This window comes from Erythrolamprus reginae, chromosome 3 (genome assembly GCF_031021105.1).
Source record: "Erythrolamprus reginae isolate rEryReg1 chromosome 3, rEryReg1.hap1, whole genome shotgun sequence".
NCBI lineage: Eukaryota > Metazoa > Chordata > Lepidosauria > Squamata > Dipsadidae > Erythrolamprus > Erythrolamprus reginae.
This window is the reverse complement of record NC_091952.1, coordinates 110,968,814-110,989,479: the sequence shown is the minus strand read 5'-3', so window position 1 is coordinate 110,989,479 and position 20,666 is coordinate 110,968,814. Positions and strand designations below refer to the sequence as shown.

General features: G+C 41.2%; 1 protein-coding gene across 3 annotated transcripts in view; it reads left to right on the top strand.

The window, feature by feature from the left end:
- The first annotated feature begins 12,705 nt into the window (after positions 1-12,705).
- The window catches only part of LOC139164353 (complement factor H-like), a 54,678-nt gene continuing 46,717 nt past the window's right edge, over positions 12,706-20,666 (top strand). The window contains exon 1 of one of the 3 annotated variants that reach the window (XM_070746368.1): positions 12,706-13,020. In XM_070746368.1, the coding sequence (XP_070602469.1) occupies positions 12,957-13,020 (64 nt within the window). In that variant the 5' untranslated portion in view covers positions 12,706-12,956. The remainder of the gene's footprint in view (positions 13,021-20,666) is intronic. The other 2 variants (XM_070746366.1, XM_070746367.1) reach the window with 2 other exon arrangements.

Sequence of the window (20,666 nt, the reverse complement as noted above, 5' to 3'; positions counted from 1 at the left end):
AATGTGCAACTGCTGATTAGGACCATTAAGCACTTCAGATCACAGAGAAGGAGAAGAAGGTAGTGCTGTTTACTTTTTGCATTTGCATTTTTTGAATTCAAGGAGAAGGGGCATTTATAACTGGCTGTTACAGACAATTTTATTAGCAGTTTGTTTTCAAACACAGACCAATCAGATTAGGCTGGGGCAGGATTAGACTGGGAAGTATAAAAGGCAGGAAAAAGCCATTTTAATTTGCACTTCAGATCACAGAGAAGGAGAAGAAGGTAGTGCTGTTTACTTTTTGCATTTGCATTTTTTGAATTCAAGGAGAAGGGGCATTTATAACTGGCTGTTACAGACAATTTTATTAGCAGTTTGTTTTTCAAACACAGACCAATCAGATTAGGCTGGGGCAGGATTAGACTGGGAAGTATAAAAGGCAGGAAAAAGCCATTTTAATTTGCACTTCAGATCACAGAGAAGGAGAAGAAGGTAGTGCTGTTTACTTTTTGCATTTGCATTTTTTGAATTCAAGGAGAAGGGGCATTTATAACTGGCTGTTACAGACAATTTTATTAGCAGTTTGTTTTCAAACACAGACCAATCAGATTAGGCTGGGGCAGGATTAGACTGGGAAGTATAAAAGGCAGGAAAAAGCCATTTTAATTTGCACTTCAGATCACAGAGAAGGAGAAGAAGGTAGTGGCCCGCGCGCCTAACGGCGCGCGAATCATATAACTATAAACCAAAATCAGCAAAGTTTGGTAGCAATAGGGATTGTTGATTTTCCTGCTAAGTACTTGTATTTCAATACATTGTTAAGATGACTGGCTTGGTGCAGTGTAACATTTGTTTGGCTGTTGTCTTCCGTAGTACCTTGTGGAACTTGGGGTACTGCCCTCTTTGCATAAGGACATCTAGGTTAGATGGCGAGATCTCTAGATTGCAGTCCTTAGTTTGTAGCTTGCAGTCAGAAGTGGAAAGATTGTCCCAGCCACGTGCTGTAATGAAGCCATGTGTCCAGCCTCCACTTCCACAGCGCCCCCCAAGGAGGAGGGCTGTGTGGACAACTGTCGGTTCAGGAAGATTGCGTGCAGTTGAGCAAAAACATAGCAAATTTGGTCTCTCTGTATCGAATTCCTATAGTGTTCTTGCGGATTTAAATAGTAAGGATGTTGGAGATATTAGCAAGGTCCCTCAGGCAGAGAATGAGGGGATGTTCAAAGGGGAAGTTGTCGTAAATGTCACCAAACCATCAAGTACAGTTAGTAGAAATAAAAAGAGGACACATTTTCTTGTGGGTGATTCGACCGTTAGAGGTGTTGATTTGGGACAGAGCAAGGATGTGGTTAAGGTGCTGAGGTGTCTCCCAGGGGCCACTGCCAGCAGGGACAGGAGGCGGATTACAAACATTGTTAAGACTGTGAGTAAAGGTAATAACGTTGATGTGGTGGTGCATCTTGGCACAAATGATTTGTCCCAGAGAAATGTTAATGTAGTAAAAAGAGATTTTCAATGTCTAAGTGTGGAGCTGGGTAAAATAACTGATTCAGTGACTTTCTCAGAGGTGTTACCGGTTTGTGGCCAAGAGGATAAAACAACGTGTATCAGAGAGTTTAATGTGTGGTTAAGGCAGTGGTGTAAAGCTGAAGGTTTTGGCTATGTAAGTCATGATGTCAGTAGGTGGTCTAATAGGGAGTTGTTTAAGAGGGATGGTTTGCATCCATCATACAGAGGTACCCAGGTGCTCGGTGAGGAATTCAGAACTTTTTTGGACAGGCATTTAAACTAGGTAAAGGGGACAGAGATGTAACTGATGTGGGTGATTTCTGTCCCCGACCAATGAGGATAAAGCAGTTTTTGGAAGCTTATGAAAAGGGAGCTGCAAATAATATAGATGTAGTTGTTGATGATAAGGGGCAAACTAATAACGAAAATAATGTTCTTCGGGTAATGTGCACAAATGCTCGAAGCTTGAGCAACAAGCTCTGTGAATTAATGGCCATAATATCTAGAGATAATTTGGACCTGGTTGCCATAACTGAGACATGGTTTAAGGATTCTAATGAATGGGAAATATCCATACCAGGATATACACTGTATAGGAAGGATAGAATAGAGAGAAGGGGAGGTGGAGTAGCCATTTATATTAAAGAAAGTCTAAAAACAACACTAATTCAAAATACGTGTCAAGATCTAGAGACTCTCTGGATTTGCATGCAAAATAAAGAAGGTTCTGTCATTAGAATTGGGGTGATCTATAGGCCTCCAGGGCAATCCGAGGAATATGACAACAAGATGGTGGATGAAATTAGCCAAATGGCAGTAAAGGGAGATATTGTGGTTATGGGTGATTTCAACATGCCTGATGTTGACTGGAATATCCCCAGTGCCCTTACATGCAAAAGTAAGAATATAATAGAGGCCTTTACAGGAGCAGCTCTGGCACAGCTGGTTAAGACACCAACTAGAGGGGAGAATATTCTAGATTTAGTTTTTACGAATGGGAATTGGGTTTCAGATGTCAAGGTGGGAGAAAATTTAGGTTGCAGTGACCATCTATGTTTGTGGTTTGATGTAAAAACTCATTGTGAGCAATCCTATAATGCAACCAAAGTATTGGATTTCAGAAAAACAAATTTTAATGCAATGGGAGAATATTTAGATAATGAATTAAAGGGGAGGGATAAAATGGCAGGAGCGAGCATCCAGTGGACTGTATTAAAAAAGGCCATCTTAAAAGCCACTGGACTGTATGTAAGACAAATAACTAAAGGTAAAAGGAAGAAGAAACCGCTATGGTTTAGCAATGATGTAAGGGCTATAGTCAATGAAAAAAAGGCTGCCTATAGGAGGTATAAAGAGTCTGGAAGTATAGCTGATAGGGAGGTATATAAAATGAGACAGAAGGAGGCGAAACAGATAATATATGCTGCTAAAGCCTCAAAAGAGGAAGAAATTGCCAAATCTGTAAAGAAGGGAGATAAAACCTTCTTCAGATATATTAATGATAAGAAGAAGAAAAACTGCGGCATCACGAAGCTTAGTACCGGGAATAATACATGCATTAATGGGAATAAGGAGATCGCTGACCATTTCAATAGCTACTTCTGTTCAGTTTTCTCAAAAGACACCTTACAAAATAATACTATAGAGGGATATAGCATTGCTTCCAGCTGTACGGATTCAGCTCCAGTGATCTTAGAAGCCGATGTCTTAGAAGAACTTGAACGATTAAAGATAAATAAGGCAATGGGTCCAGATGGCATCCACCCCAGAGTTCTTAAAGAACTCAGATCTGTCATTGCTACCCCCCTGACTGATTTGTTTAACCAATCCTTGTTAACAGGAGAAGTTCCTGAGGATTGGAGAATGGCCAGTGTTGTGCCTATTCACAAGAAGGGCAGTAGAGAAGAAGCTGGTAACTACAGGCCAGTTAGCTTGACATCAGTTGTAGTTAAAATGATGGAGACTCTACTCAAAAAGAGGATAAATCAGCACCTAAAAAACAATAACTTATTAGACCCAAATCAGCATGGCTTTACTGAAGGCAAATCATGTCAGACTAATCTCATTGATTTCTTTGACTATGTCACAAAGGTGTTGGATGAAGGTGGTGCCGTGGATATTGCCTACCTGGACTTCAGCAAAGCCTTTGATACGGTTCCACATAAAGAGCTGATAGATAAATTAGTGAAGATTGGACTTAATCCCTGGATAGTTCAATGGATTTTCAGCTGGCTGAAGCGTAGACATCAGAGAGTTATTGTTAACGGCAAGTATTCTGAGCAGAGTCAGGTTACAAGCGGTGTGCCACAAGGATCTGTTCTGGGTCCTATTCTTTTTAATATATTTGTGAGTGACATAGGGGAAGGTTTGGTAGGGAAAGTTTGCCTATTTGCCGATGACTCTAAAGTGTGCAATAGGGTTGATATTCCTGGAGGCGTCTGTAATATGGTAAATGATTTAGCTTTACTAGATAAATGGTCTAAGCAATGGAAACTGCAGTTTAATGTTTCCAAATGTAAAATAATGCACTTGGGGAAAAGGAATCCTCAATCTGAGTATTGTATTGGCAGTTCAGTGTTGGCAAATACTTCAAAAGAAAAGGATTTAGGGGTAGTGATTTCTGACAGTCTCAAAATGGGTGAACAGTGCAGTCAGGCGGTAGGGAAAGCAAGTAGGATGCTTGGCTGCATAGCTAGAGGTATAACAAGCAGGAAGAGGGAGATTATGATCCCTCTATATAGAATGATGGTGAGACCACATTTGGAATACTGTGTTCAGTTCTGGAGACCTCACCTACAAAAAGATATTGACAAAATTGAACGGGTCCAAAGACGGGCTACAAGAATGGTGGAAGGTCTTAAGCATAAAACGTATCAGGAAAGACTTAATGAACTCAATCTGTATAGTCTGGAGGACAGAAGGAAAAGGGGGGACATGATCGAAACATTTAAATATATTAAAGGGTTAAATAAGGTCCAGGAGGGAAGTGTTTTTAATAGGAAAGTGAACACAAGAACAAGGGGACACAATCTGAAGTTAGTTGGGGGAAAGATCAAAAGCAACATGAGAAAATATTATTTTACTGAAAGAGTAGTAGATCCTTGGAACAAACTTCCAGCAGTTGTGGTAGATAAATCCACAGTAACTGAATTTAAACATGCCTGGGATAAACATATATCCATCCTAAGATAAAATACAGAAAATAGTATAAGGGCAGACTAGATGGACCATGAGGTCTTTTTCTGCCGTCAGACTTCTATGTTTCTATGTTTCTATTAATAAAACTTTAACATTATAAAGGCGCTTAAGACATATGGGATTCTTGTTAGAACACTCTTAGGGTATATAGAAAAATGCATATCTTGGGGTGTCTTCCTCACACCGATGATATAAAACTTTTCAACGCCACCAATAACACAGCTACTCTCCAGAAAGACCTTGATTTTGTGTCTGAATGGTCAAACATCTGGCAGCTCCAAATCTCAACCAAAAAATGCTCTATTTTACACATTGGCAAAAAGAATCAGAACACCAAATACAAGCTGAATAAACAATACCTTACAGACAACCTTCACTCTGTAAAAGACATTGTAATACTCATCTCAAATGACCTAAGTGCCAAAGCCCACTGCAACAACATTGCCAAAAAGGCTTCAAGAGTTGCTAACTAAATCCTACATAGCTTCTGCTCCGGTTACCTCACACTACCAACCAGAGCATACAAAACTTTTGCCAGACCAATCCTTGAATACAGATCATCTGTCTGGAACCCATACCACATTTCAGACATAAACACTCTAGAAAATATCCAGAGATACTTTACCAAAAGAGCCCACCACTCCTCCACTCGCAACAGATTACCCCACACAACTAGACTTACAATCCTAGGTTTAGAAAGCTTAGAACTACATCTCCTTAAATATGACCTAAGCATAGGCCATAAAATCATCTGCTACAATGTCCTTCCTGTCAATGATTACTTCTGCTTCAACCACAACACACAACAGATACAAACTTAAAGTAAACCACTCTAAACTTGACTGCAGGAAATATGACTTTAATAACCAAGTAGTTGATGCATTGAACTCACTACCAGACTCTATAGTATCATCACCTAACCCTCAAAACTTTACCCTTAGACTATCCATTGTTTACATCTCCCAGTTCCTAAGAGATCAGTAAGGGGCATGCATAAGTGCAACAGCCTACCTTCCATCCCCTGCCCGAATGTTTCTTTTTTACTAGTACAGTATTATGTACATGAATATATTATATATTTGTATACCACCAATATGTACTGGTACTTGACAAAACAAACAAATATAATAAATAAACGAATCTCTGCTCTGCAAGAGGTGCAGAAGAATAAAATGGACCAGACACAGGTCATCTACTAAATGACAATACTGCCAAGCAAATGATGGTCAGAGAGATGTTGCAAAAGTTGCAAGAGATTTCTACCCAATTAAGTACACTGGATCAAAAAATCAGCTCCATGGGAAAAACAGAACTAAATTTTCGTGAGATAGACCATAGTATAAGTATCTTGCAAATCTGCTAATTTTTTTACATTCCCTCCTTGCAAGTCAGGGGAAGTCAGTTTTATCCTTTTCCTAATAATTATCTCCTTTCCTGGGCTTTATAAAAGCTTTCTGCTCTTGTTATTTCTGTAATTGTTTCTGAACATTCTTTCTAATCTCCTCTCCATGATTCTCTGTAGAGTAGGGTAAATCATTTACCTAGTTGGTCCAGCAATATTGTGTGGGCCCGTTCAAATATTGACTTGGAAATCTTACACACACACACACACACACACACACACACACACAGATGATTGTCATAGGAATCTATGATGGGTGAGCATGTGGGGTTTATATCTGATGCTATAGTTAAATGCTTGCAGGCCTTTCTATGGGGAAAACAATGAAGAAAGTATATCTTTAAAACTGCATCATGTGTGGGAATCATTAGAAACTGCTTACAGGAAGATACAACAAAAGGAGGTGATATTCTTGCTTTTAAAGAATAGAAGGCTGAGTGAATTAGCCAAACACAGGCATGTCCCAGCTTTAGCTGCTCTGTTTGATAAATAAAAGCATAATAAATGAAAAGTCCTTAGCTTACAGTGGTAGTTGGGATCAGAATTTCCATCACAGAATGGCAAAGTACTTACAATTCATGACTACAATTCAGCTCAAAATGTATGCTGTTAAGTGAGAAAATTATTAAGTGAGTTTTGCCCCATTTTATGACTTTTCTTCCCACATTTGTTGAGTGAATCACTGTAGATGTTAAATTAGTAACAGGTTGTTAAGTGAATCTGATTTCCTTGTTGTTGTCAAAAGGTCAGAAAAAGTGATCACATGACTCTATGATGGATGACTGCAACCATCATAAATGTGAATCAGTTGTCAAACATTCGAATGTAAATCAGATGCCATGGGGGATGTTACAATGATCATAAGTGTGAAAAACGGTATTAAGTAACTTTTCTTAAGAGAAGTAATTTTGAAAGGTCACTAAATGAACTGTTGCAAGTCAAGGACTACCTGTACTTGTAGAGCACAAAATCATCATTAGGAGCAGCTATTTTGGCAGTCATAGTGAAGCAAGGACCACCTGGGTTGTTATGCAAAGACTTACCATGAATGTGTCTTCCAACTTCCTGTTGGCTTCCAATTGATTTTACTGGTGGAAAGCTTTCAGGGTGTATAGAAAATTACAATCATGTGACAACAGGGATGCTGTAAAGCTGGAAGTTTGTGAAGCATTGGAAGTCCCCCTGGTTCAGTGCCATTGTAGCTTTGAATGTTTTTATTTATTTATTTTATTTTATTTATTAGATTTGTATGCCACCCCTTTCCGTGGACATGTTTGCTGAGTGAATGGTCATAAGTCAAGGACTATCTGTAATTATAAAAGCTTGCCTCCCATGGTTGGAATCAGTGGTGGGTTGCACTTACCTGCAAACCGGTGTGCTGCGTGCATATCCTCTTCATCTGGGTGCACCCGCATGCTCGTTTGTGAATGTGTCCATCACACAATTTTTCTTCCGTGCAGGCACAGGAAGGAAACAGGCATCAAATTCTTCTGCATGCATGGGAGCAAAAAATCACTGAAATCTAACGTGCATGAGCATCCCCTCATGAGAGTTTGGTGCCTTTTTGCTTTCTGGGCATGGGCAGAAAGCAAAAAAGCTGAAAAAATGAAAAAAAATGGTGCCACCCAACCGATCGGCACAGTAGCAGTTATGCGCAAATTGCGTAATCTGGTGGCTGCTACTATCATTGTTTGGAATCCAGAAATATGGTGTGGAATTGTGTGGAGTTCTATGTAAAGACACAAGCAAGAAAGACCAAAGGTTTTTGGAGGTCCTGAATGCAAGAATGTCTAGGTAAAAGAAAAAATAGATGGCATTCCCACTTCAGAGATGTATAAACTGCAGAACAAGTATGATAGGAAAACACTGGAAGCTTGTAAGAGGGGATATTCCCCTGATACCACCTGAAGAGGTCTTACCATATTAGGGGGAAGAAGCTGGATGTCAGGATACCAAGTAACACTCCCAACCAAGAAAGATTCCAAGGCAGGTATTTCCTCAAAGTTCCATTTTATTAGAGATATCACATTGACACATTTGAGATCTAAAAGTCTCCCTAGTTTTCCTCATCCAAAGGAAAGTCATTCCCTTCCCTTACACTCACATGTCCATCACATGTCCCAACCAGCTCATCACCATCCTAACTGGAGTTGTTCCTCAGTAATTTCTCTCCAGGTGCAAACTGATCATCCTTGACTCCCAGGGAAAGAATGTTGCTAGGACTATGCATCTCGCACCCTCACCATCCAACCCCTTTCCCATTTCCCACAGCATGCCCACCCACCAAGTCTGGCAGCCCTGAAGATCCAAAGAAAAAGTTAACTGAATGTAAATTCCCCTCCCTGTAAAATGGGGATACTGAAGACAAAGGTTACTCAAGGGAGCCATCTTAGGAAACCAATGCCCACATATCATTTAATAGGATTCACAAAATGTTCAGTGTGTAAGGTGCTTGATTAAGACATTAATACATCACCACCCACGTCACGTGAGATGATATGTAAATCAACACATATGAAGGGTATATTATATAAGCAAAACTCTATTTGTGTTCAGTCTGTATAGATGTAGTTAATCATTTAGCAGGAAGACTTTGTATATTTTATTTACTTTTAGAAATTCTACCAAGGGAGTATTTAGTGCTGTCCAATCAGAATGATGAAATTCTTGCCAGGAACTCCTTAATCGTTACCCTATTTTCATGTCATGCATATCCAAAGAGGCTCGTAGAAGAGGCTAGATCTGAGGAGGAATTCCACTGACAACTTTCAGAAAAATCTGCCCATTCTTCATACTGTTCTCTGGCTATTATGGCCCATGCCAGTCCATTGAGTGGGGGTTGGGGACCTGTAGTTTACATTTAAGAAAAAAAATACTGGATCTTTTTGATTCAATTCAAGTTGGATGAGAAAGATAACACATATTGTTTTCTTCATAGCTAAATGGAATTTGCAGCAAAGAGTTTTTGTATACCTACAAAAATGAGACTTTTGAATATAAGAAATATATGCAAATATTTTCTCTAAAAGACAAAACAGGAAAAAATGAAATAAAATGTAAAATCACATTTTTCCTTGTAAAATGGAATTTTCCTTGTTAATAAAAGAAGAATATATATTGTATCCTTCTAATAAGTAAGTAACATCTCTTCTTGGGAGTTGATAGTATTTTGACCTTCTAGATATTTGTTGAAGTACAAACTAATCCTAGATCTGAGGTATTTGGTGAAAAAACAAGAGGTAACAAATTGTACAGTTTCCCTGATATAATTCTCTAATGTTTAATTAAATGTTTCTGAAGTTGTAAAACTCCAGAATAATTTAAGAAAAAAACTGGATATTTACATACTCAAGATTTCTATAAATATTGATATCAATATAAAATAGATATGACATATCAAATTTTATTTATTTATCATTGAATTTCTACAGTGCCCTTTTCACAGCCCTTTCACTCTGGGTGATTTACAATAAAATAAAAATACAGTTTTAAGACATGGAAGAATGAGAAAATGGTTTCCATTGCCAAGAATTTTTCATAAAAGTCATATATAATAATTTTCTTGTTAGCGACTGCTACTGAAGACTTTGGAAAAGCTCAGAATTGCTCAACACTGGAATGAAAGTGGAGTTTTTTTCTTCTGAAGAAGTATTGGAAGGACTGCCTGAAAAGTCGCACTACTGCTTGATTTGTTTGCTATTACCTGTTCTGCCCGGCTCTATGGTATGAGTCTTCTGAAAATTCAAGGATATAAATTTCAGACACACACACACTTGAAAATTCAAAAACAAAGTTCTTTATCACAAAATTCAAAAGAAACAAAGCACCCTTTTTGTATTGCAAAGAGCACTCGTCCCAAAACAATATTGTAGGCTGTACAATCCCCTTAATCAGTCCTTAAGTACTTAACTAGCAGCTGTGAAGAAACGTCACAGCCCTCCTTCTCCCACGAAGTGAGACACACACACTTTGCTTTGCTTTGGTTTCAAAGTCATGAAAAATCAACAAACAAAGTCTGGAAACAGCAAGGCACGGTCCTGAAGAAACAACAATCAGATAATATTCCACAACAGACAAACTAGCACGTTGCTATTTATATCAGCAGCTCTAATTACTGGAGCACCACCCAAACACAAGTGGCCTCTCTTATCTCCTGTAATATTTCCTCAATTGGTCTCTTTGATCCATAATTCTGCGCCTGCGTGGGTCTAACACTTCGTCATCCGAATCGACCGAAGATAATGGAGATTGGCTTCCTGGGTTGTGTGCCAAGCCCCCCTCTTCTAAGTCACCCCCACCTTCTTCTTCGTCCGAGGAAACTGCACTACCTGACTCTGTCGGCAACAAAACAGGCCTAGGACATGCATCCACCTCCACATTCCCTGGGGCAGGAGCTGGGCCAGAGCCAACCACAACATTACCATTGCAACAAAAAGTTCACAATTTTTTATGAGCCAATGGTAATCGCAGTAGTTGCAAATCTTTTGAAGATTTTACTTGATTTGGAATATAGGGGTACTTTCTGATGTTCTAGTTATGTCCTATGAATTCTGAATTACCAATTAAATCAAATGTTAAAAGAAATATGCAATTAATTTTCAGTGTTGTTTTGGTAGAATGAAAAATTAAAATAGTCTATATTTCTATATTCTATGTTTCTATATTTAATGGTCTAAAAAAATTTGTGGGAGGGGAGTTACGGTAGGGTGAATTCCCTTTTTCAGGAATGAAGGACTTATCAACGACATGCCTATACCCTTCATAAGCCTGTGAGAATTAAGTTTTGTAGAAATAAAACACTGATGGCTGGCTTAGTTCATCTTCAATCAACAGACTACAAGCCGATCTTCACTAATAACTTATTTCCAATTCTGAGCCATGAACATGCACATTCAATGTAATATAGATATTGTTCTGCTGGGCTCTCTGGTAGAAGCCTCCCGAAAATTCAAGGGTACAAATTTCAAACACACACACACGTTTGAAAGTTCAAAACAATGTGCTTTATCACAAAATTCAAAAGAAACAAAGCACCCTTTTTGTATTGCAAAGAGCACTCTTCCCCAAAACAACCTTGTAGGCTGTACAAGTCCCTTAATCAGTACTTAGCTAGTAGCTGTGGAGAAAAGTCACAGCCCTCCTTCTTCCAATGAAGTGAAACACACACACATACTTTACTCTGCTTTAGTTTCAAAGGCATGAAAAATCCACAAACAAAGTTCAGAAACAGGGAGGCACAATCCTGAAGAACTGCAATCAGATAATCTTCCACAACGGCCAAGCCCACATGCTGCTATTTGTATCAGCAGCTCTAATTACTGGAGCCCCACCCAAACACAGGTGGTCTCTCTTATCTCCTGTAATATGTCCTCAATTGGTCTTTTCTATGCATAACTCTGTGCCTGCGTGGGTCCAAGACTTCCTCATCCGAAGCGACCGAAGATAATGAAGATTGGCTTCCTAGGCTGTGTGCCAAGCCCCCCTCTTCCAAGTCACTCCCACCTTCTTCTTCATCCGAGGAAACTGCACTATCTGCCTCTGCCAGCAACAAACCAGGCCTAGGACATGTTGACAGTTCCCCTGCATCCACTTCCATATTCCCTGGGGCAGGAGCTGGGCCAGAGCCAACCACAACAGATATTAACGCTGCAGAAAGTAGAAATTGGCACTATAAGGTGCCAGAAAAAGAGCTAGCAACCAAACCTCAGAGTGATAATGACAAAATGTTTACAAAGAATATAAATGTTTCCATTCCCCACCATTCACTTACAATTGAAGAAGCTTCTTGGATGTGGAGCAAAATGTTTTCAAGGGAAAGTCCAGTTGCCTTTTGGAAAAGCACTTTGGGACAACCATGATGACTGAGAATCCCTATACTGTAGATACTTTTCTCAAACTACTTTCTAGGCCTGGTCTCAGGCTCCTCTTATTTGACTGCAGCCTTGGCCAGTTCCTCTGTTCTGTAATTGCTGGGAAGGAGAAACACTGTTTACAACAAAGGAAAAAGATGATGAGATCTTGTTGACTCAATTCAAACTACATTTAATAGATAATATACATATTGTTATCTTCAGAAAGAATAGATAGAATTGGCAGAAAAGAATACTTCTTATACCAACCTAAGTAAGAAGGGAAAGGTAGATATTGTATAATTCTGATAAGGAGGCAACATCTTTTTTAATTTCCTTTGTTCTTCTATTTCTTGGAAGTTGATACTATTTTGACCTTCTGGATATTTATACAACCTAACCCTAGTTCTGCAGAATTTGGGGGGGGGGGGACCGGTACTAAGATAAACAGTCTCCCTGATATGATTGGATAATGATTAACTATATTTGGCTGAAGTTTGTAAAACTCCAGAATTAGTTAAGATAAGTATTGGATATCTGCAACACTTGATTCCTATTATTGACATCATAAATGCAAAATAGATTTCAAATGTAATTTTTAATCAAATTTCAACACTGTCCATCTCACTTGATGGATTCTGGATGGGTTGCAATAAAAATACAGTGTTAAGACCTTAAGAATGAGGAAACTACCGGACTTCCGGTTTGCTATTAGCTGCTGCTAGTGAAGATTTAGGGAAGACTCATAATTTATTAAAGTGGTTATTTTTCCTTCTGAAGAGATGGAAGGACTGTCTGAAAAACTAAACTATTGCTCAATTTGTTTATTCACAAAATTCTTGTGGAGTCGTTTGTTACCTGTCAAGATCATATTCTTATTCCAGTAATACTACCTCCTCCTGGTTTCTTTGACAACAAACAAACAAGCACAAAAAGAGGAAGAGATGGGAGAAATCAGCTGATAAAGCCAAACCTCTAAACTGAGGTTTGGTGGTTCACACATTGCCTGAAGAGCTATGAAGGGCTGGCAGCTCCTGGTTGCCACTTTTCTTCTCTGGCCATGCTGCTCTTCTCAAAATGGTAAGTTAAGAAGAGAAATCAAAATGTTACTAAAGAAAATAATTTCTGATGCATTCATTAAAGGAACAGATACTTTTAGTAAAAAGAAAGAGTTCCATTTTTCATTTGTTGCTTTCTGCAAATATCATAGGCTTATAATTCCAATCCACTTTTAAAGTACAATATTTTTTTAAACTGATTTCTGAATAGCAAGATACTTTGCATCAGTATTGCAAATTCACACTAGTTTTGAGGAACTTTATTTCAGTTAATAAAGGTCTTGGTATGATAATAACCAAATGATTGCCATGTCTAATGGTGCCACTTTAAAAGTAAAGTGAAGTGAAAGTTCACTGTTTGATTTCATTAAGGTATTTGTACTTAATGATTTATTTTTTTAAAACAAAAATATTCTCAAAAGTATAACAGTAGAACAGGTATAAAAATGGAATGTATTTATTGAATGCAGTTCTATCATAGTCTAACTAATAGTATGCTATCAACATTGTAGCATCTAAACTTTGTCTCAATTTTTCTCTCTTCCCTCCAAGTGAGGTGATTTTAAGAACACCGATTCTATAGGAACCATGCCTGTAGTGTCTGTAATCTTCTGTGCCAAGAAAATGATTCTTCATGAGTCAGAAGTTTGAAAATGTAAAGATCTGTCTTAGTTATGCTTGCATCAAGATACATACAAAAGCATATATCTTAATTCACAGTAATAATATCTTTTAGGACTGTGATGGTGAATCTATGGCACGTGTGCCACAAGTGTCATATAGAGCTATATTGGTGGGCATGCGAGCTAAGTTATGACCAGGGGTGGGCTATTGCCCGGATTGGGAGGGGAGACGCTGTGGAGTAGCGAAAATGGAGCTCTACCTCAGAACCTCCAATTTGAACTGAAAGATGTTGAAAGAAAATGCAGGGTGTCCTCAATAAGCCACACCCACAGTGTGGTAGTAAAAGATTTGGTAGCCCTTCACTGGGTATGGTTCGCATGTGTGCACCAGCCAACTAATTTTTGGGCCTTCTGGGCCTACTAGGTGTTCTAGTTTCTGGAAGAACTTTAATTATTACAAATAACGCTTACTGAATGCAGTATTTCATAAACAAAGAAACTCCATTTTTATTCTCTTCACTTCCATATTCAAAATGCAATACAGACTGGCACATTCCTTTCTCCCTTTATCTCTCTTAATTACATTCCACATGCATTCCTTCAATCCTCCTCCGTCTCCCAAGATTTATATACTTACAGCATGATTCAAAAACAGCAGGAATGACTGCAAAATAACCAGAATAAACTTACTCGCTCTGGAGCCAAACTGAAACAAGTTTCATTGGGGAACTACAACATTGAAACTCCGCCCTTCTTCCCCACTGGCCCCCTGATGTGCCAAATACATCACTCCAGTATTTAACCCATTCCTCCCCTTAATATCTTTTTCCTAACACCTGTTCCTTGCGTTTTTGGACCCTTCTGAATTGAGGATTAACCCAGCAAATGTCTGTCTCTTCCTCGCTAGATTCTGGACTCATAGCAACATCCTGTGGCTGGCCTCCCACCTGTTCTAATACCTGTAACCAAGGGCCTACCACTAATTCATAAAGACTACCTGTATCAGAGTCCTCAAGCTCTTCATCATCCTCCAACTGACCAGGAATATTTACAACACTAGGAGTCAGGAAACAGCCTATTTTTAGCCTCTAGAGGGCCGGGGAAGGCCTATTTTTTGCTCTCCCCAAACTTCAGAGCCTGGGGAGGACAAAAATAGCCTTCCCCACTCCCTGGAGGCCAGTTCCATTTGTGAATTTCCAGTTGAACATTTTTTTTTGCTCTGTTTGCTCTTCCCAGTCTTCAGAGCATTTCTGGGAGCCTGGGGAGAGCAAAAATGGCCTTCCCTTTCAAGGCCCTCTGGAGGCCAGAAATGGCTCATTTCCCAAAGAGCTATTTTGTGTGTGTGTGTGTGTGTGTGTGTCTCTCTCTCTCTCTGTGTAATATATATCAAGTTATCTCTGTCTCTCTCTGTGTGTGTGTCTCTGTCTGTCTGTCTGTCTGTCTGTCTGTCTCTCTCTGTCTCTCTCTCTCTCTCTCTCTATCTATCTCTGTACCGTATTTTTTGGAGTATAAGATGCACATTTTTGGTCCCTAAAAAGAGATTGAAAACATAGATGTGTCTTATACTCTGAATGTAGCTTCTTTTTCAAAGCTTTTATTCAGCCCTAACTAGATGCTAATGATCTTCCCAGCTCTAACCTTGCATGTTCTTTCATTGGTACTCTAGGTGAATAATGTTTTTCCAGCCCTAACCAGGGGATAAAATAATGTGCTGAAGCTGACCAGACTAAGGATGCTAGCCAGATGAATTTTGGTAGACAGATTTTTTCCCCTATTTTACTCATCTAGCGTTGGGCTACAAACCGGAACGCCAAGAATGCCATTCCAGCAGTGGAAACAAAGCATGTAGGCCTGCTCTATTGCCACTGGGTGTGCACGTGCCATGCACATGCAACTGGCCGATTCCGGTAAAAAGTACCTTTTTTTGCTTCTGTGCATGCGTGGAAGTAAAAAAAATTGGCAATTTTTGCCCAAATTATGCTGCCCCTAGGATATCTGCATGAGATTTTGACTGTTGCACATGCACAGAAGCCGAATGTTGTGGCGGTGCCTGGAGCGGCAGCTAGGGCCAGCAACAACAGCAGCCTGCCCGAGCTCCGGCTGCGTGGCTTGCTTTCTGCTCTCCTGCACCACAGGCAGATGCCTGCAGTGTGGAGAGGACAGAACAAGCCATGCATCTGGAGTTCGGGGTTGAACGGCCTTCTCACCATGCTTAATGCCATCTTCCACCCCACTCCATATTCATGCACCAGAGAGAAAGGTAAAGCTAGCGACAGGGAAGGCGCTGGGCGGAGAAGCCAGGTCGCAAGCAGCAAGACGGGTGTGGGGAAGAGAAGTTGGGCTGCTTGCAGCCCAGTTTCCCCTCCCCACACCCGTCCTGTTGCTTGCAGCCCGGCTTCATTTCCCCTTCCTATGCCCGTCCTGCCGCTTGCAGCCCATCTTCATTTCCTCTCCACGCATCTGTCCTGCCACTAGCACCCTAGCTTTGTTTCATCTCCCTGCACAGGGAGCGTCCTGGCTTCATTTCTTCTCCTCATGCCCATCCTGTCCTGAGCGCCCCAGCTTCATTTCCTCTCCCTGCACCTGTCCTGCCCTGAGTGCCCCAGCTTTGTTTCCTCTCCTCACGCCCGTCCTGCCACAAGTGCCCCGGGTTCATTTCATCTCCCTGCACCAGTCCTGCCGCAAGTGCCCCGGCTTCATTTCCCCTCCCCTTGTCCTGCCATGAGCTGGGCAGGGAAGCCGGGCTCCAAGGGGCAGGACTGATGTGAGAAGTGGAAGCACGGCCGTGAATGAGGGATTACTTACCTGCTTTTTGCAGTTTTCAGCTTTTTTGCTTCTGTGCATTTGGGGAAGCAAAAAGCCAGAAATCACATGTCCTCATGCATGATTCTTCTGCATGCATAGAAGCTGAATGCCGTAACATGTATGCTCCCATGTGCGTGTGCTCCTGGCCCCATTCCGGTTGGCACCAAGAATGGTAGCGTGTCACTGGTCTCATCTGTCTGTCTGTCTGTCTGTCTGTCTGTCTGCCTACCTACCTACCTACCTACCTATCTAATATTATGCTCCATCTATTAGAAAGATAAGAAAATAAAAGGGAACAAGAGAATAAAACTAGGGTGGCAGGAATAGCCAAGCCACCATAAGACAAGCTCAAGATCCAAAAAGATCTTGAGAGACTTGATCATTGGGCCCTATCTAACAAAATGAATTTCAATGTAGCCTAGGTGAAACTTGGCTTAAAGCCAGTAAGTTTGAGGGGAATTATTAAGTTAGAGACACGGTAAGGTAATTAACTGCGGTTTTATTGAAGTCGGACATGGAAAACAACTAGTACAAGCAATACACAGAACTGAGGAGCCTGAGCTACATGACAGCTCATTTATACTCCAGCCCGTAATAACATAACCAATGAACACGCTACAAAGTCATAATGAACTAACCAAAATTTGCCATGATACAAATTCAAACTAACCCATTGAAGATGTTCTGCAGAAAATGAACTCACGCATGTGGCTGCAGAGTGGGTGTTAATTAATTAATTAATTAGATTTGTATGCCCCCCCCCTTTCAAGGAGTTGGAGCATCTCACAACAAATAATACATGAAATACAAATCAAATATTAAAAAACAATTTTAAAAACCCTTATAAAAAACAATCATACAGTCCAGACAAACCATGCATAGATGGAACAGCTAGGAGTATGTCAATTTCCCCATGCCTGGTGACATAGGTGGGTTTTCAGAAGTTTGCGAAAAACAAGGTGGGTGGGGGCAGTCCCAATCTCCGGGGGGAGTTTATTCCAGAGGACCGGGGCCACCACAGAGAAGGCTCTTCCCCTGGGTCCCACTGGGAAGGACCCCCCTCAAAGGAGCATTGACAATCTCCTGGATCCAGCTCTGTGTCACCTCTCTGCTGGCTGAAACCAGCCAAGAGGGACACGGATCCAGTAAACAGGTGGCGGAACTCACAGCTCCAATGGCCTTGTCCACTTCATCAGGTGTCACCAGGTCAAACTCCTCCCAGAAAGGTAGACAAGGACGGGTCCTAGTCACCTCGATTGAATTGTTGTCAGCCGACACTGCGATCCAATCAGAGTCAAGGCTTGTCCGAGTTTGAGCGACTTTATCAGCGAAAAACAAGTTAAATTCCTCGGCAGTGCTCAGCAAGGGCTCCCCACCCACCCCTGATTAAGGAGGGAATGGGTCACCCTAAACAGAGTGGTTGAGCGGGATTCCACTGATGCAATCAAGGCGGCATGATATGCACATCTTGCCACCTTGAGTGCAACTTTGTAAGTCTTAATGTGAGCTCTTACAAGTGTTTGATCAGACTCAGATTTGACTTCTGTTCTGGCGTTTCAACTCCTGGACTTCATCTGTGAACCAAGGGGCTCTCTGGGGTCTAGTGTTACAGAGAAGTTACAATGGCGCAATCCAATCAAGAGCCTCTGTCGCAGCCTTGTTCCAGGCCACGGCAAGGAACTCTGCCAAACTGTGCATGAGTGAATCTGGTAAAACCCGAAGCGCCCTCTGAAAGCCCTCAGGGTCCATCAGGCACCCGGGGCAGAACCACCTAGTCAGTTCCACCTCCCTACAGGGGACGATTAGAGCCTTGAAGTCAAGCCATAGTAGAAAACGGTCTGACCATGACAAAGGCAAAACATCTAAGCCCCTTAGTCTCAGACCATTGTTCAATTGCTCCGAGAGAAATATCATGTCAGGTGCATGTCCCCCCCCCCTCATGAGTTGGGCCTTGTACTACTTGAGTCAGGTCCATGGCTGTCATGGTGGCTATAAACTCCTGCGCCAGTCCAGAGGATTCACCAAGTGATGGTAGATTAAAGTTCCCCAAGATGATAGGTCTGGGGTATTCTACCGCCAACCCGGCTACCTCCTCAAGCAGCACAGGCAGGGCTGTTGACATGCAGCTGGCAGGCAGGTACGTGAGCAACAAGCCCACCTCAACCCCTAGGTCCAACTTCACAAAGAAGGACTCACAACCCGCAATCTTGGGAGCAACAAGTCTACATAGGCAAAAAGTCTCCTTCGCTATAATAGCCACTCCTCCCCCATTCCCTGGGGTCACAGCTGATGCCATACTTGAAACTTGGCTGGGCAAGCTTCAGAGAGAGGAACTTCTCCCTCTGGTCCCAGCCAAGTTTCAGTCATACATACCAAGTCGGCCTCCTCCTCCAGAAGTCCTGGATGAGGAGAGCCTTGTTAACCACCGACCTGGCATTGAGTAGCAGCAGCTTGAGCCCAGGGCCCAGATTACACTCGTCATCAGTACCCCGAGATGAGCTCATGGTGCTGGAACAAGGGATTGCTTTCAAGCAGTGTTTCCTTCTTCCTCCAGAATGGCTTGCCCCATGGCTCCTGTCATATCTGCTTCTCCCCAGCCCTCTACCACCCAGGGATAGGTTCCCCCAACCCCCTTGCCTCCCTGTCCCCAGGTAAGCTATAATCTCATCCATACTGTATCCATTCATTCCCTAATCATCCATACGGTAAATATAATCCCGATCATTCCAATAATCACAGACATCCATCACCAACCCCCCTAATAAATTAACAGTAAAAAACATTAAAACTATCTGTCAACAATTAGCACTATAAATTACTAAATAAGTATAAAAAACTATAGATACTAAATTGTTGAATTGTTAAAGAACAAAATAAAAAATGTGAAATATAGGGAAAAAGACAGTTAGTCGGCAATTCTTTAAGCAGTCAACAGAAAGATGGCGCCAGATTCTGAGTCAATTAAGTTCTGAAAGAGTTCAGTGTGAATGTCCAAGTGTCCAAGTCTCTGGTGAAATAACCACTGTGGTGCCGGCCGCTGCCATCGACCAGCACTCCCAGATCATGTCCCTATGGTTTGATTGTTATTACCTCAGACTCCTCTGTCTTTGTGTCTCCCCTGGCTCCTACCAGTCGTCCCAGTCGCCCACCAATGTCTGCTGTTCTTCCCAGGCAACATCTCCACCTCTCCATGCTCCGCATTGTCCGTGGCTCTGCATAGACTCCTCATAGGTTCCAGACAGCCTCGGTGCAGCTTATTATATTCCCCCCGGCATCGGCATCGGCCTCTCTTCCTCTTTTGCCACAGTCTTTTCCTTCGGCACTCGCTGCTCCGGCTTCATGCATCAACCCCCAGTCCAATAGTCCCTCCGATGTCAGGCACCCCCACCATTCGGTGCCACAGCATCCCAGGACTGTCTGACTCAGTGGCTAAAATCCAGCTGTCTAGCTCAGTTCTCAGTTTTTATCCTCGCTCTCTTGACCTCATGTCTTCTTAGAAGTGCGACAGGCAGCAGGCAGCTTTGTTCTAAATAGCGGTTGCCATATTCTGAGCCCCAGCTGATCGATCTACAATATCTCCATGGCGAAAAGTAGTCAAAAAATGCCACAAAGAAGCAGGGCATAGGGATCTTCTTGAACAGGGAGTGCTCACCCTTCCGAGATTGTGAAATAGACCGCTGAAGGATAATATAGCTTATATTAGAGTAAATGGCAACAGAACAGAGAAGGTTAAAATTCAGAATGGAACTAAGCAGGGTTGTCCACTATCCCCAATGTTATTTGCATTGGCAATTGAGGTCTTAGCAAATAAAATTAGAAATGACAAGGAGTGGAGAGGTTACCAAATAGGAAAACTTGAATTAAAATTAAATCTTTTTGCAGATGATGCTATAGTATTGACTGAAACCCCAATTGAAATGATGAAAAGAATAATGATCTTACTCCAGGAATTCAAAGACCAATCGGGACTTAAGGTTAATATAGAGAAATCAGAGATAATTTGTCTAAATACAGGCCCTAAAGAGCAAATCGAAATACAAAAAGGGTCAGGATTGAAACTAGGATGTAAAAAAATGAAATATTTAGGAGTTTGGTTGTTTAAGAATCCTATTAAAATTGCGACGGTTAACTATAATTTAATATGGAAGAGACTTCAAAAGCAGATTAAAAATTGGAGGGAAAAAAGGTTGAGAAGAATTGCCAAGATTAGAGCCCTTAAAATGATGATAATACCAAAAAT